Here is a 13,971-nt window from a genome sequence, read left to right on the forward strand (position 1 = left end):
CGGGGTCGACGATGTCGTTGTAATGGTTGTGGAAGACGAGCTTGGTGGCGATGTTATGGACGTCGAGGTCGTCGAGGACGGCGTAGAGTGGCTAGACGTAGAGGTAATGGATGTCGATGTGGTCGAGTGACTAGACGTAGTGGTGATAGATGTCGAGGTAGTCGAGTGACTCGAAGTCGTAGTCGTGGAGGTGCTAGGCGTCGACGAGGACGAGGAGCTGGTGGATGTGCACGGCACTTCGTAACAGCACATGCCGTTACCACCGCCACCTCCGGCACCACCGTCACCACCCTTGCCGCCGGAGCCACCAGCGCCACCGCCTGGGCCAGCACCTCCAGAGCCACCACCTCCGCCGTCTCCTCCGTCTCCACCACCGGGGCCCATTCCACCCGAGCCGCCATCTCCGCCACCTCCACCAGCACCACCGCCAGGACCCGAGCCGCCAGAGCCACCGGGGCCTCCACTGCCACCGGAGCCGCCACTGCCACCAGTGGGGCACGGGACGCAGGTTGTGTGGGGCACACAGCTGGAGTGAGACGAGGTCGAGGTCGAGCTGGTTGTCGTCGGGGTGGACGAAGTAGTCGTGATAGTAGTCGAGGTGGACGTCGTAGAGGACGAGCTAGGCGGCGAGGTCATGGACGTCGATGTCGTTGACGACGGGGTTGAGTGGCTGGACGTCGTGGTAATAGATGACGAGGGGGTGGAGTGGCTCGAGGTTGTAGTCATGGAAGACGAGCTAGGCGTGGACGTGGAAGAAGAGCTGGTAGAAGTGCAGGGTACTTCGTAGCAGCACATGCCGTTGCCACCGCCACCGGCACCTCCATCACCACCCATGCCACCGGAGCCACCAGCGCCACCACCTGGGCCAGCGCCACCAGCACCACCGCCTCCACCGTCACCACCATCACCACCACCAGGGCCCGCGCCGCCGGAACCACCACCACCACCACCGCCTCCGGCACCACCTCCAGGACCGGCACCTCCGGCACCGCCGGGACCACCATCACCACCCTTGCCGCCACCGTAGCCTCCCGTAGGGCACGGAACGCAAGTTGTGTAGGGTACACAGCTCGAGTGAGATGAGGTGGTGGTCGAGGACGAGGATGGGGGAGTCGTAGGAGACGAAGAGATCGAGGTCGTCGATGACGACGAGGGCGGGGGAGTCGTGTGAGACGATGAGATCGACGTCGTCGTCGAGGACGATGAGGGCGGCGGGTGGCTCACCGACGTCGTGGAGGACGATGAGGGCGGCGGCTGGCTCACCGACGTTGTCGAGGACGACGAAGGCGGCGGCTGGCTCACCGACGTTGTCGAGGACGACGAAGGCGGCGGCTGGCTCACCGACGTTGTCGAGGACGATGAGGGCGGCGGCTGGCTCACCGACGTTGTCGAGGACGATGAGGGCGGCGGCTGGCTCACCGACGTCGTCGAGGACGATGAGGGCGGCGGCTGGCTCACCGACGTCGTCGAGGACGATGAAGGTGGCGGCTGGCTGCAGGTCGTGCAGGGGGGTGGCTTCGGCGGGGGAATACACCAGTCTTGACCAGGCGTGATGTAGCAACCACCAGCCTGAGCCCAGGCGCCGCGACAGTCAGTGATACGGATAGTGATCACCTTGCCGGCGGGGATGGGGCAGTTCCAGTCGAGCCACGGGACCTGAGTCGTCCACTTGTACGTCCAGACGGTGCCGATGGCGACCTGGACAGTGTAAGGGCCGGTTCCACCCTTCCAGGTGATCTTGTGGTCGGTGCACTGGACGAGCGACATGGAGCCGTCGACGCAGATCTCGGGGTTGTAGCCGTCAGGAGGACGCTCCGGGGGAGGCGGAGGTGGGTTAACCGGCACGGGGACGGGGATCACCGGCGCGGGCGCGGGTGCCGGGACCGGCTGGGGAGCAGGCTGAGGCTTAGGCTGAGGGTTGAACCAGCCGCCACCACCACCGTATCCGCCGCGCTTCTTCTTGGCCGCCTTGTCCTCATCGGCGCGCTTTTGGAAGGTGATTCCGCCCTCGGTAAGACAGCTGTCGTCGTCGCTGGCGCCGACGGCAACAATCTTCCACTCGGTAAAGTTACGAGAGTCGGTGATTTGGAAGTTTCTGCACACATGGTCAGTACGTTAGTCATGCGGGAGAGGCTGATAATGCCGTTGCAGAGGAGATGTGAAGCGAGAGAGAGAGAGAGAGAGAGAGATGGAGGAGATGAGAAAGGAATGCAGAGATGGACAAGACAACATCTGTGGGAATGGAGCGAGTCGGCGGGATCAAATGCCACGTGGGGGCCCCCCTCTTCGGAGCTCTCCGAAGCGTGTGGCGGGTCAAGCAAGAGGCATGACGGCGACGGCGACGGCGACCACAACAACGACAACGACTCCGAGGTAGGCCACGGGGACACACATCTGTACTCACACCAGCTGTCCAGCGGTCTGCTTGACCTTCCAAGAGTACGAGTTTCCAGAAACCTTTTCGCCAACAACCCACTCGGGGGTGTTACCATATTGGGGGGCACCACCACGTCCAATGTGGACAGTGTAGGGCCCCTTGCCGTGGTCATCCCATTCGACATTGACAATGCCGCAGGTGACAGGTGCTTTGGGCGATAGCTTGATGTCAAAGTGACCGCGAGCATCGTAGTAGAAACCTCCGTCGGTTGAGCGGACTTGGATCGGCTCATGCAAGGCGTCGCGTTTCCCGTTTGGAACGGGTCCCGAGAACGCCGGCACAGCGACCGCAAGCGCTGCTAGGAGCTTGGAGCCTAGCATGGCTTTGCGAAGCCGTTGGCGGAGTGGTAGAGGGGTTTTAAAGAATGTTTTCCGTCACCAATGCGCTGCTGGGGCTGTCGGTGGGGGTGTCGGGGGAGGGGGTATTCGAGGCCTTGAGCCTTTGGGACTGGTTTGTCGAACGATTCGAGTGCGGTGCGAGTTGTGTACTGCGCGCCGTACTCTTGTCTCTCTCAAACGCTGTGGTCAGTGAGTGAGAAGTTGCAGCAGGAGGGATCCCATGCGCGGGTGCTCATTCTGGCTCTTATACAGAGGTTGTCATGGACGGGGACGAGGGCTGAGAAGGGCGGGGGGGGGAGCGTTGCAACTACCGCAGGTGTCGTCGAGCATGCGACATTGCAACGGCCCGGTAACGGCAGGGGGAGAAGTCAAAAGGCACTGTAATGGGCGGGGGGGCTGCACTTGTCGTCAACATGATGGCAGTGGGACACTCTAGGTCTGTTCCTGTGCCGGACGTCACATCACTGGTAGCCCGATACAACTTTATCCGGTCTTAGCGGGCAAGGCGTAGTTGGGAGAGAGGAGAGGGTGAGACAGCTGGGGAACTGGCGTGAGGTATGCTGGCTCGCCAGTACCAGGAATGATGAAAGTGCCCAGAGGCAGAGGGCGGGCGAGGGCGAGGCGGGGTGGTGTGGTGGGAGCAGCGCAACGGCCACAGGGTCTGGTGAGAGGTGACTGATGGCCAGGTGGGGCAACACTCAAGCAGAGCCACGTTCCATGATGTGGACGGCCGCCTTCAGTGCGCCGAGGTACCCCACCTCGACATGAAGAAAACAGGGTGGTCCATCCGACAGGCAGCAAGCAATGGGCAATGGACCTGGGGCAACCAGAGGCGTAGCGGGATTGTTGACGCTGGCGACGGCTGTGACCCCCAGGCAGTCTTCCCGGTCGTCTGGCGCAATTCCTGACGACCAGGAACAAATGTCGGTATTGTTTACGTTGATTCATTTCACTGCTGGGATGGAACGATACCAGCCCGCCGCTGCTAACACTTCCCGTCCTCGTGCACGAAACGGCCGAGGCCATACCATATTGCGGAACGCAGGAACCGAGCCAAGCCGCCGTCTCGATAAATGTTTCATGACCAAACTGGCAATATTCGCAGGCAGGCCGTGGGTGGGGCGGGGTTAGCGAGCGAGCGTAGCAAGCAAGACTGGCTGGCGCCGTCAGCGTCAGCAATCATGCGCAGTACAAACCCCCCGAGACGACCTTCGTCTAGGATGATGAAATGGGAAGGAGTGTGCCTCTGCGTCTATGAGGCCATGGCCCCCGTCGTCGACAAGTGACGGAACGACGGGAGCGACATGACATGCAACAGCACCAAAGGTCCGAAGCATCGTGCCAACTTTGACTGGTGCATCGCCGACGTAGCATTGCAACGGCGATGACAGTGTCTCGGGCCGCAAATGTGCATAGGTTAGCAACATGCGTGTGTCGGGATGGGCATGCATTCGAGAAAAGCATCGGGGGTTATCATGGTTCCAAACTCAAACACTCGCAGACCAACTCAATCAGTCGACATGGATGCTGCTGTGGATGAAACGAGTGGAGCAGCAGCGCCAGAGTCGTTCTCGACTGCATCAACGTCCTGTGCCCGTTGCCGTTGCAGCTGCAGCATTGGGTTTGCGGGTTGTGGGTGCGGGAAGCAGTCTGTATGTAAACAGCCGGCACCAACCTTCATCCGCAGCACCAGACGGTGAGGCTTGGCGAGCAAGTCTGCCGGTAACGAGGGGAGTGCTCACGCAAGTCGAGCATGTACTGTGCGCAACAGGTCAGGCAGCAAACCACGAAGCCACCGTAACCAAGAGCGGCCATCCCACGCTGATATCTCGGCATGTGCCTGACCAGACGAGGCCGGGTTCGGAAGGTGCCTCGGGAGCGCTCGTGTCGTCGACGACGCACACGCACGCAAGCACGCACGCTCGCGTCCCGGTGCTCTCTCACGCTACCACATGACCGCCGCGCCTTGCGAGGCGTAGATCCATCCGGGCCGCTGGCGCTGCTTTAGCTGTGGGAGGTGGTGGTGGCACGCGGCGGCGGGAACGCTGGAGTCTGGCTACGGTTGTTGGTGGTCGCGACCTCGACAACGGTGGCTGGCCCGCTTGTCCATGTCCCAAACACAAAACTTCCCCCTTTGGTCTGGTTTCGTGTCACCACTCCCAGCCCAACACGAGGGCATGACGGCACGAAGTCAACAGAGCTCATGCACGTCATCTCTCATGGCCACCAGGTGGTAGCTGCAGCACTCGTGCATCACCTGGTAGTGACCATAACACCCAACTTGGACGCCAAGACGGCCGTGAGATTAATGTTCGTAAAGACCGAACCCAAGACAGACAGGTACAGTGAGGCTCCAAGACGAGTGACTCGCACAAGCGAGCTGGGTGTGTGCCAGCCAGTGCAGATCAGCCCAGTGCCTCGGTGGGTGAGACACCACCACCTGTGTGCTGTCCGTCTCTGCGCAGCGGCGTCCCGAGTAAGAAGGTGGAAGCTGCCGCTCGCGCGTGTGGGTGGGAAGCGCGTGCCATCGTTGCTACTGTTGGCTGGCCGGAGCGATCGATCACTCCGGTGGATGCGGGGTGCACCGGGCGCCGCCTCGTCTCACGAATGGGCACGGCGGAGCGGTGTGAGACAACAGCCGAAGGCGCTGCAGTGAGTGCAGCAGTGTGCCGCTCACCCCCGTCGCTAGGATGGCGGGCGAGCGGCGAACAGCGGGCACACATTCGTGACCTTCGGGAGCGGTGGTGCCTCCCCTCCCACGTCTACGCCGCGCTCCAATGCTCCACCGCACATTTCGGTGGACGTGGGATGAGCTGTGCTCGTAATTCGGAAGATTATTGCATTGCCATGCTGTCGATTCTCCGTGCCCAAAGCGAGCCTAGTTTACTTTGGTAGCGACTAGGGAGCATCCAGGCGACTTGTCGCGACCTTGACGTCACGGTGTATGGCTGGTCCTGATAGGCATTGTTCAAAGTTTCCCAGTTGCTCGGAGGAGGCTGGGTGACACTCGATACTTACTCATGCTCATAATCGGCCTGTCCTGTCTCACATCCCCCCTGCTGCCTCTTGCTGCGGATGGATCAACTGCATCTTGGACAGGATCGGCAATGGTGGTGTTCCATGACCCCTGAGCCGCGCTTCCCGCCATTGCGGCGTTCATCCTTTATCGGTCCTTCATAGCCGACTACAAATTCTTACACTTGTACAACTGACCCGACCTGCTTCTTTCACATCGCGCGGCTACTGGACCCATGCGACGAGCTCAGTCCTTATGGTATGCTGACCGACTAACTCGCCACATGCCTTACACCGAGTCATGGCCGCGACAGGCAATCAGCGGCGCGCCGCTGTCCGCCACCGACGACGCTATATCGTCACTCTCCGGCACAGTAGCGCGGGTAAGCCCAAGCAGCTGAGTGGTGGTGAGGTACGACGGGCCCTGGTATGGCGAGGTGAACGTCGGCACGCCCATCCGGGAGAGCCGGTACACAGAGCGGGGTGGTCGTTGCGGCACCACTCCTCTCGTCACAAGGTCCGGCACTTCACCGAGCGACTCGACCTCGGAGTAGATGGAGCCCGGCGGTGAAGACGGACGCGACGCGAGGTACGGCCCGTCGCCCGAGCAGTACGTCGGCGCGGAGGAGCTCGGCGGTGGGTGCGGGTCCTTTGACGCGTAGCTCGGTGCGCGAGCGCCGTCCTGTGTGTGGTACGACGGCGCGACGGTCGAGTAGGAGCGCGCGTCGTCAAACTCTGCGGGCTTGTGCTTGGCCTTCTTGATGTTGATGTCTCCAAACGCGGCCTCGCTTTCCCTACTATCAGCGACGACGACTGGTGGCTTGACCAACCTGATTTCGCTCTCCATGTCCATGTCCGACTGCAGCGGGCCGAAGGGCTGTGGCACCACCACTTCGGGACGGCGGCGGATGATCTTTGAAAGCGAGGTGGCCGCCGCCCTAACTGCGTCAGCAATACCGTCCTTTGTCCCCTTTGCCGCCCGCTTTGCCCCGCTCCTCGGACTGGTAGCCATGATCACAATGGCGCGCCAAGTCCACGCAGCGGCGCACTCGATTCCCCGCCACGCGCTCGTCACACCTCGACGGATCCGACCGCCGAGCCTCGCCTTCCAATCTCGGTATCGGTCGCGGTTGTATGCCCAATCAAGGAAGAGCCACCAAAGCGCGATGGCCCCCTGGACGGGTTAGCGGTGTGACGCGCAGTGTGGGTACGCACAACTACGGAAATAGCAAGGCCAGAGATGCGGGCAACGCACACGGCCTTCGCGACACATCGGCACATGGCGTTGTCTGGGTTATTGGGGTCCATCCAGGACTCGCATGTGGCGGAGGGGGCGGGGGTGGACACCGTGGAGGACGGGGCAGGGGCAGCCAGGGCGAGAGGGGCGAGAGGGGGGACGAGGAGGACGGCTAGGACGGGGAGAGCCATACGCCGGTGGCCACACGAGGCTACTGTGTGCCGAAGCCGGGGGCGCACCGAGGCTTTGTCGAGTGGCACGGCAGGTACACGAGGACACAGGACATACCGTAGGGTGGTCCATAAGTTGACGGTGAGGGCGGTCACAACACCACCAGCCTTCCTCGGGAGCGACCGGAGCCACGCCGAGAAGACATCGAGCACGGCATAAGTCTTCGGATCAACGTCGTAGATCAAGTGGTTGATGCACCGCAAGATCTATGTCAGGTCAGCGGCCTCGGCGTTCATGGACTCACGAAGTAGGCCGCGAAGAGGCCGGTCACCCCTGCGACAATGATGCTGGTGCACAACATCCAACACACACCTTCGGAGACGTGGCGACACAGCCGGCCTCGTTCAACTCGCTTGGCCGTCGGTGTACTGGTCGAAGAGGCTTCGGCAGGGGCAGCACGAGCGAGCGGGGCGAGGAGCGCGAGGAGCGCGAGGGGCAGTGCGAGCAGGCCCTTGGGCAAGTGCGCAGCGCCGGTGGTTGGGCTGCGAGGCGGCGAGGGAACATAACGACGAAGGACGTACCTGATTGAGTCCCATGTCTTGACGGCGAGGGAAGCGATCAAGTTGGTTGACTTCCGGCGAAGCCTCTGGAGCCGTTCCCCGAGGGCGAGGGAGTCACGTTCAGCGACGGATTTCCCGTGGGCCGACTTGAACCATTCCCGAGTCTTACGCGACTTGTACCACTCCCAGAAGATGGCCATGCGTGTATGCTGCCAGTGAAGGAACCGATACGACTCGATGAGGTAGTCCAAGACTTTAAATGCCCCCTCGGTCACGTTAGCGCGCCCGCCCGCAAAGACAGTGACCCACAATAACAGTCCAAAGGAGGGCAAAGCACCCCCCGAGTATGACGGCTGGCATGAAGATGATGGTGAAGATTATGCACGCCCAGTATGGGAGCTTGCATGATGGGCAGAGAACTGTCTTTGGGCAGTCGGGCTTGCCGCTCGCCGAGGGGGAGGCGAGCGGAGTCGGAGGGGAGGTATCATTGGCGAGCGCGAGCGCAAGAGGGACAAGCACAAGGATGAGGGTAAGGGTGAGGGAGAGGCGCGTGTGCCTCATCAGGTGGAAGCTCTATAACTGGGTGTGTGTTCGATGGTTCGGTGGAGAGGATAAGGAAAGGAAGCAGTGGCGAGTGGGAAGACGCACCACCACAGAGAAGGATGGGCAGTTATGTGCACGCCCACACCCCGTGCAGCGCGGCTCGCGCCACCACACATATACGAGCAATCCACTCGAGTCAGTCGCCCAGTCTTGTCTTGGCACAGAGGCACGCGCTCGAGTTGTGCACGCACCGGCCTGCCGCCACTCGCATTGTTCCGCCATCACGGACACCGCCTCGTCTCGACCCAGTCCTTATCTCCAGCTCAGGATTGGCTGGGGGGCGCGAACCCCGGTGCCGGGGATACATGCCCGCTGCATCGCTATCAGCACGGACTCGTCGGCCAGCGCCTATTAGCCGCGGGTCTGTGGGTGATGCATAGTGGGTGGCGAGGGCGACAGGTGGACGTGCGGCTCTGGCCGCTTCTGCATCTCGAAGCCCCCGGTCAGCGTCCATCATCGACTCGGCTCGGCCAACCCGGCACTGTGCGACACTGTCTGCGAACCTTCAAGTCTATACATACAACGTCTAACAGGTCTAAATCAACATCTCGGTGGCAAACAGCCTAAGCAGGCGGAACGGCCGGCGAGTACGCCGGTGCGACGGAGTCGGAGACGTACGACGGTGCGAGTGACGATTCGGCGGAGGCGACCGACTTGGCATCGTCCTCTGGCCCGAGCTTCTCCCTCTTCTCATCGACAAGCAGGGCACTCGCCTTCTTCTCATCGACAAACAAGGCGCTTTCGTCCATTGGCACGACGGTCGGGGGTGGTCGGGACGGGGCGAGGCGCGCGGTGGCGTGAGCTGCGCGCCGGATGACAGCCCACACGCCCGTCGCAGAACGACCTATACTAGCGGCCATCCTACAGGGGAAGGCCAACACTGCAGCGGCAATGCGTGCAGCTCCCGCAGACATCTTGCTCGGCAACGCCTTCGCCTTCGCAAGAGCCCGGGTGTACGCACCATCCCGCAAGACGAACGGGACCGTGATGAGCTGGGGGGTTAGAGAGGCGGCGCAACACGTGCAGGTACGCACAAGCGTGCCGAAGACGGCACCGAGAGCGAGCGCCAGGCGTCGCTTGGTGCATGTCGCCTTGGTCGCCTTGCGGCATATTCCGCTCTCGTCGGTGTCGGGATACCGCCATGGGGTGGGAGTGGCGGAGGGGACGGGGTCGGTAGAAGTGGAGGACGGAACGGGCGCGCCGAGGGCGAGAGACGCCCCAAGGGCGAGGGCGAGAACTAAGGCCGAGAGCCTGGTCATGGATACCGGATGTGTGTTGGATGTCTCGTAGTGTGGCTGTGGTGTGTAGGGCCAGTGGTTGTGAGTGTTGATGATGCGCGTCGTGAGGCCAGAGTTTTATAGGGAGAACCGTTGATCTCTCGCCTCGTCACCTCCATGGTATCACTTCCACCACCGAGTCTGCCGGATGGGTATGTAGCAGTGCAGACAAACTGGCACCGCCGCAGGGATGAATGATCTTGATCCGCCGGGGTCACGATTGCAAGTGGTGCCGCCGGCTCACAGAGCTGAGGGGCCGACCGATCCGCAGTCCCAACCTGGCACGGCCATCGCCGATGCTCTCGCGGCCTTATCTCCGGCCGGATCGGCATGCCTCCCATTCGCCGCGATGACCACCATGCTCCGACGCCGGCGGTGGAGTTGATGGAATCGGCTCTGTAGCGCGGGACATGTCCCTCTGCACCGCAGCGGCCTGGGCGGATTCTAATGAGCCGAGAGCGGGTCGGTTAGGTCGGCTTCGGGGGCTGTGACGCGCGGGGTTGTTGTCCGCGAGGTCGGCGGCTTGGTCACCCACAACACCTATGCATATGTACAGCAGCAGCTTCGGACCATCTAGTACCACCCCTGGTCTATTGTTCACGGCACGGGGCGCTCTGGAAGGGGAGCGAAATGCACGGGCGGTACTGGGGGTGGTGGGCGCGCGCCGGGCGGCAGAGACGCCTCCAGCGTCTCGACCTGTTCATCAATCGGGGACAATTGCTCAATAGACTGAGCGTACAACCCCGGGAAGAGGGAGGAGGTGTACGTCGGTGCTGATTCACCGGAATGGTAGGATGGCGCCGCGGTGATGAAGGACTCGGCGTCATCGTCCTCGACCTCGTCCTTCTTCTTGCCCGACCGCTTGGCCCCCGCTCCCTTCTTGGCCAGCAGCTCGACGGCATCCCCGTCCTTTGGTGGCACAGGCGGTGGCCGGCGAGACGGGATACGTCGAGTGGCTGCCCTCATAGCGCGCTCGATACCGCCCAACGCCGAGTCAGCGAGCCTGCCAACCCACGCAGCAGTCTGCCACGGCGCCGCGAGAAACCCAGCGGCGATCCTGCCCCGGAACTCTACGAGAAACATGACGAGGAGGAACAAGAGGATAAGCACCTGCGGCTGATCAGTCGAGTACACACGCGCGCAGAGTTCACGCACCGGGATCCCAAACACCGAGCCTAGGGTCAAGGCGACGGCGTTGCGGACGCACTCGGGCTTGGTCCGGTGGCGGCATACCCCGTTCTCCTCGGTGTCGGGATACCGCCACGGCGTGGGAGTGGCGGAGGGGAGGGCGTCGGTGGAAGTGGAGGAGGGGACGGGGGCTGCGAGGGTGGCTAGAGCGCCGACGGAGAGCGTGGCGACGAGTACGCGGTCGACTCGGTGGCGGGGCATGGTGCGGAGGAGTGGAGAGTATTGGTGTTGTGGTAGCATTGTGCTCAGGTGGGCTGGCGGCTTGTGCTTGCCGTCCCACTCACCTCGAAGTTTATGTACCTAAGCGGAACCGTGCACCGTGCACACTCGAAAGTGTTGCGGCCATGAAACCATGCAGTGCACATCCAGGCAGTGTAAGTAAGTCTGGTGCGTGACGTGCTGTGCAGCCTGCCTACAGTATTGTTGTTGGCACTGCCGCGTCGACGAGCTAATCAATCCTCCGACTCAAATAGCGCACTGACTGGACTCGACTCAACCCGACTTTCAGAGTAACTCTAAGCTCATTCAGTACATGCGAATACTACAAGGCCAAACAACTACACCACATCGCTCTCTCGGTGCAAGTGCACCATGACCACCGCCGAGGTCACTGGGTCGCCCTCCTGGATGGTTGAGAGGCGCACAGGCGGGGGACGTAGTGGTCGGGCAGCTCCGGGCGGGAGTAAGCCATCGGTCTCCTCGTCTTTATCGTTGATGGTGCTAATCGTGGCGGTGCTGGAGGCTACGCTCCCCCACCGACCTGAGGAACCTCCAGCCGCGGTCCGCGGGAAGGTAGTGTATGTCGGTGGGCGGGTGTAGGGCGGCGCCGGGATAGTGCACGCCCCGACAAGGCCGTCTCCTTCGTCCTGTTGCTTGGCCTTCTTGCCTTTGTCTTTCTTATCCGGCAGTTCGACAGTGTCTGTGTAGGTTCCGTGCGGCGGGAAATGCTGCTTGGTGGGGTATCGCAGGCCCTTGGCCACTCTCACGATACAACGCCACGTCGATCTCGTCCTCCCCGCAACTCGACACCACGTCGACCTAGTTGTGTCCACGGCGCGACTCCACATTAACAGAGTTGTCCCTACGACGAGGCGCCAGGTTTTTTCAACGGCGCAGACCACGCAGTCGCCGACATCTAGACGAAAACGAGCCTTCCCCTCTGCACAATTGCGCCCGATTACAAGCAGCAGATGCGGGAGGACGCCAATAAGTACAAGCATCGCCTAAGGGATTGATTAGGTGGGATACACACACGTACCACGCCAGAATGCGAGAACGTACCGTGATCCCCAGAACCAAGCCGATTATCCGTGTCTTACATGTTGGCTTTGTGACGCTGCGACAGATCCCCTGTTCCGGGGTGTCAGGGTACCGCCACTCAGATGGGGTGGGGGATGGCACCAGGGTGACGACGGTGGAGGAGGGGACAGGGGCCCCGAAGGCGCTGCACGTGAAGACCCCGACAGCTACGATACAGAAGCGCGCCATGTGCTTGCAGAGAGGTGTTGTGTTGGCCAGCTTATTCTGCGGTGCTGGTGAAGATCATGAACTGTCACACTTGGGCTTAAGTCGACTGCAAACAGACAGACGTGTGTGAGGTATCACCACCCAGAGCCCCAAGTCTGTCCTCAGTTGTATGCGCGGCACCATGCAGCGACTACTTGGTCCACTGGCGCAATTGAATTCCGACGTGGAGTGTGGAGCCCGCCCATAACTTCACCCAGCGTCCGGCAGACTCGACAGTGGGCAGGAGCGACGTTGTGGGTGGTTGTTTTTGGTCGCGCTGAATTGCTAGGGGGCGGACATAATTCCGCCAGTCTTCCCAGCGCACATGAGCGACCCCTTCGGGCCGGTGAGCCAGACAACCGTCCGGCGTGTGCACAGCTGTACGAGGTCCGCCAGCTCCAGAACAACTGACCCGTCCTCACTCACTACGGCTACTGCATGCTGATGCGAGCCGGGGTTCGCCACCCACTCGAGCCTGAATAGCCCGAGAGCGCCGGCTGACGTCGTGATCGTCGAAAGCTTGTCACGATCTTTCTTATCTCCGGCACGCTCGGCATGGCTCCGATTCGCCAGATCGACAGGCAGGGCCCCGTGTCGGCCCCGTGCCGGTGTGGATGACGAGGTGGTGGTCATCTGTCTGGCTGATGTGAAAAGTCCGCGATGCCGGACTGTGATTGGTGGCAGTTGCGGCCTTGGGTGTCCGCTGCGCCATTTTGTGTTGCCTTGGCTCTTGCTTTCTTGGCAGACTGACTCCAGCGGAAGCATGCATTAGACGAGATTTGGCATCACCTTGGGCCTGATGCACACAGTATGGTAGATACGGACCCGTCCACAGTTTGATATTGCACACAATCACCACCTTGCGTATTTGGTTGGGCCTGCGGTGTGGCCGATTCTTCTGCTCCGATTGGTTACGTCGACGCCTGAGTGTCTGGAGACTACGGTATTCAGAATCACATGGCCACGCCAATGTTCGCCTGGCTAGGCCGACCGGTGCGCGAGGCCTCGGGTGGCCAGCCCTCGCGCACCTCGCAAAAGTCAAACCGGCCCTCTGAGCTTGCGCTCGACTCGCACCATGACGACCGATACGCTGGGGCAACGTCATTGGAGCGGTAGCTGGGTGCTGCAGTGGACTCGTTGTCGTTCGAACTCTTGCGCTCGTTGGCTTTGTCCTCTGATATCGCCTCGCTTGGAGAGTCAGATGTGTTGGGCGGGCGACTCACTCCAACTTGATGTTGGCTGGCGCCCCCGTCATCTCCATGTCCTGTGCCTTCTCCGGTCGGTGGAATGTACAGGCATCGACGGCCTTGCTGGCCAACGCGATGAGAAACAGGACGATCACAAACTGGGGTCAAGTGTCAGCACGCTCCATTTCATTAGGGCTCACTATGGTCGGCGCGCAAGACATGAACAGGAGTACATACGCGAACCTCTCTCCCGGCGATGCCTCCTTCCAAACCTGAGGGAACGGCGGCAGTGGCGTCTTGGTCGTCGTCGGAGTGCGCGTTGTCGTGGTCGTTGTCGGTGGGATGATCGCAATCGAGGTTGACATGTCCTGCGGCACTGGAGCGGAGACAGCGACGGTCAGGGCGGTGGCAACCGCGATGACAGTGATGAGTTCGGCCATGGCGTACTGTCT

At 61.6% G+C, this 13,971-nt stretch overlaps 5 protein-coding genes across 6 annotated transcripts; all 5 read right to left on the bottom strand.

Moving 5' to 3' along the window:
* Positions 1–1,003: 1,003 nt before the first annotated feature.
* Positions 1,004–2,757, bottom strand: LOC62_06G007823 (uncharacterized protein; the record flags this gene model as incomplete). Its single annotated transcript, XM_062774346.1, has 3 exons — positions 1,004–1,492; positions 1,615–2,095; positions 2,405–2,757. 3 exons carry the CDS (start codon positions 2,755–2,757, stop codon positions 1,004–1,006), a joined length of 1,323 nt encoding a protein of 440 aa, XP_062630330.1.
* A 3,322-nt stretch (positions 2,758–6,079) lies between these two features.
* LOC62_06G007824 (uncharacterized protein) lies at positions 6,080–8,319 on the bottom strand (the record flags this gene model as incomplete). Of its 2 annotated transcripts, XM_062774347.1 has the most annotated exons (7): positions 6,472–6,584; positions 6,621–6,964; positions 7,316–7,464; positions 7,503–7,531; positions 7,571–7,740; positions 7,780–8,024; positions 8,068–8,319. In XM_062774347.1, 6 exons carry the CDS (start codon positions 8,317–8,319, stop codon positions 6,862–6,864), a joined length of 948 nt encoding a protein of 315 aa, XP_062630332.1. The 2 variants fall into 2 exon arrangements, with proteins under 2 accessions (XP_062630331.1, XP_062630332.1); XM_062774348.1 differs by having other exon boundaries at positions 6,080–6,584; positions 7,503–8,024; positions 8,068–8,185.
* Positions 8,320–8,870: 551 nt separating this feature from the next.
* On the bottom strand, positions 8,871–9,677 carry LOC62_06G007825 (uncharacterized protein). Its single transcript, XM_062774349.1, has 2 exons — positions 9,396–9,677; positions 8,871–9,353 (listed from the first exon to the last, which is right to left on the bottom strand). The coding sequence occupies exons 1-2, from the start codon at positions 9,618–9,620 to the stop codon at positions 8,925–8,927; spliced, it is 654 nt and encodes a 217-aa protein (XP_062630333.1). The 5' UTR covers positions 9,621–9,677; the 3' UTR covers positions 8,871–8,924.
* A 558-nt stretch (positions 9,678–10,235) lies between these two features.
* Positions 10,236–11,027, bottom strand: LOC62_06G007826 (uncharacterized protein; the record flags this gene model as incomplete). The annotated part of the gene is made up of 1 exon (XM_062774350.1): positions 10,236–11,027. The coding sequence occupies one exon, from the start codon at positions 11,025–11,027 to the stop codon at positions 10,236–10,238; it is 792 nt and encodes a 263-aa protein (XP_062630334.1).
* Positions 11,028–13,285: 2,258 nt separating this feature from the next.
* On the bottom strand, positions 13,286–13,959 carry LOC62_06G007827 (uncharacterized protein; the record flags this gene model as incomplete). Its single annotated transcript, XM_062774351.1, has 3 exons — positions 13,286–13,520; positions 13,556–13,677; positions 13,720–13,959. 3 exons carry the CDS (start codon positions 13,957–13,959, stop codon positions 13,286–13,288), a joined length of 597 nt encoding a protein of 198 aa, XP_062630335.1.
* Positions 13,960–13,971: the final 12 nt, after the last annotated feature.

This window comes from Vanrija pseudolonga, chromosome 6 (genome assembly GCF_020906515.1).
Source record: "Vanrija pseudolonga chromosome 6, complete sequence".
NCBI classification, from domain to species: Eukaryota; Fungi; Basidiomycota; class Tremellomycetes; order Trichosporonales; family Trichosporonaceae; genus Vanrija; species Vanrija pseudolonga.

What these genes read in the sequence shown, in the direction of transcription:
- LOC62_06G007825 (XM_062774349.1), bottom strand. Translation starts at nt 9,620, where the DNA reads ATGACCAGGCTCTCGGCCTTAGTTCTCGCCCTCGCCCTTGGGGCGTCT. An exon ending in GTGCCGTCTTCGGCACGCTT is followed by an intron (nt 9,354 to 9,395) that starts GTGCGTACCTGC and finishes CTAACCCCCCAG; the next exon opens with CTCATCACGGTCCCGTTCGT.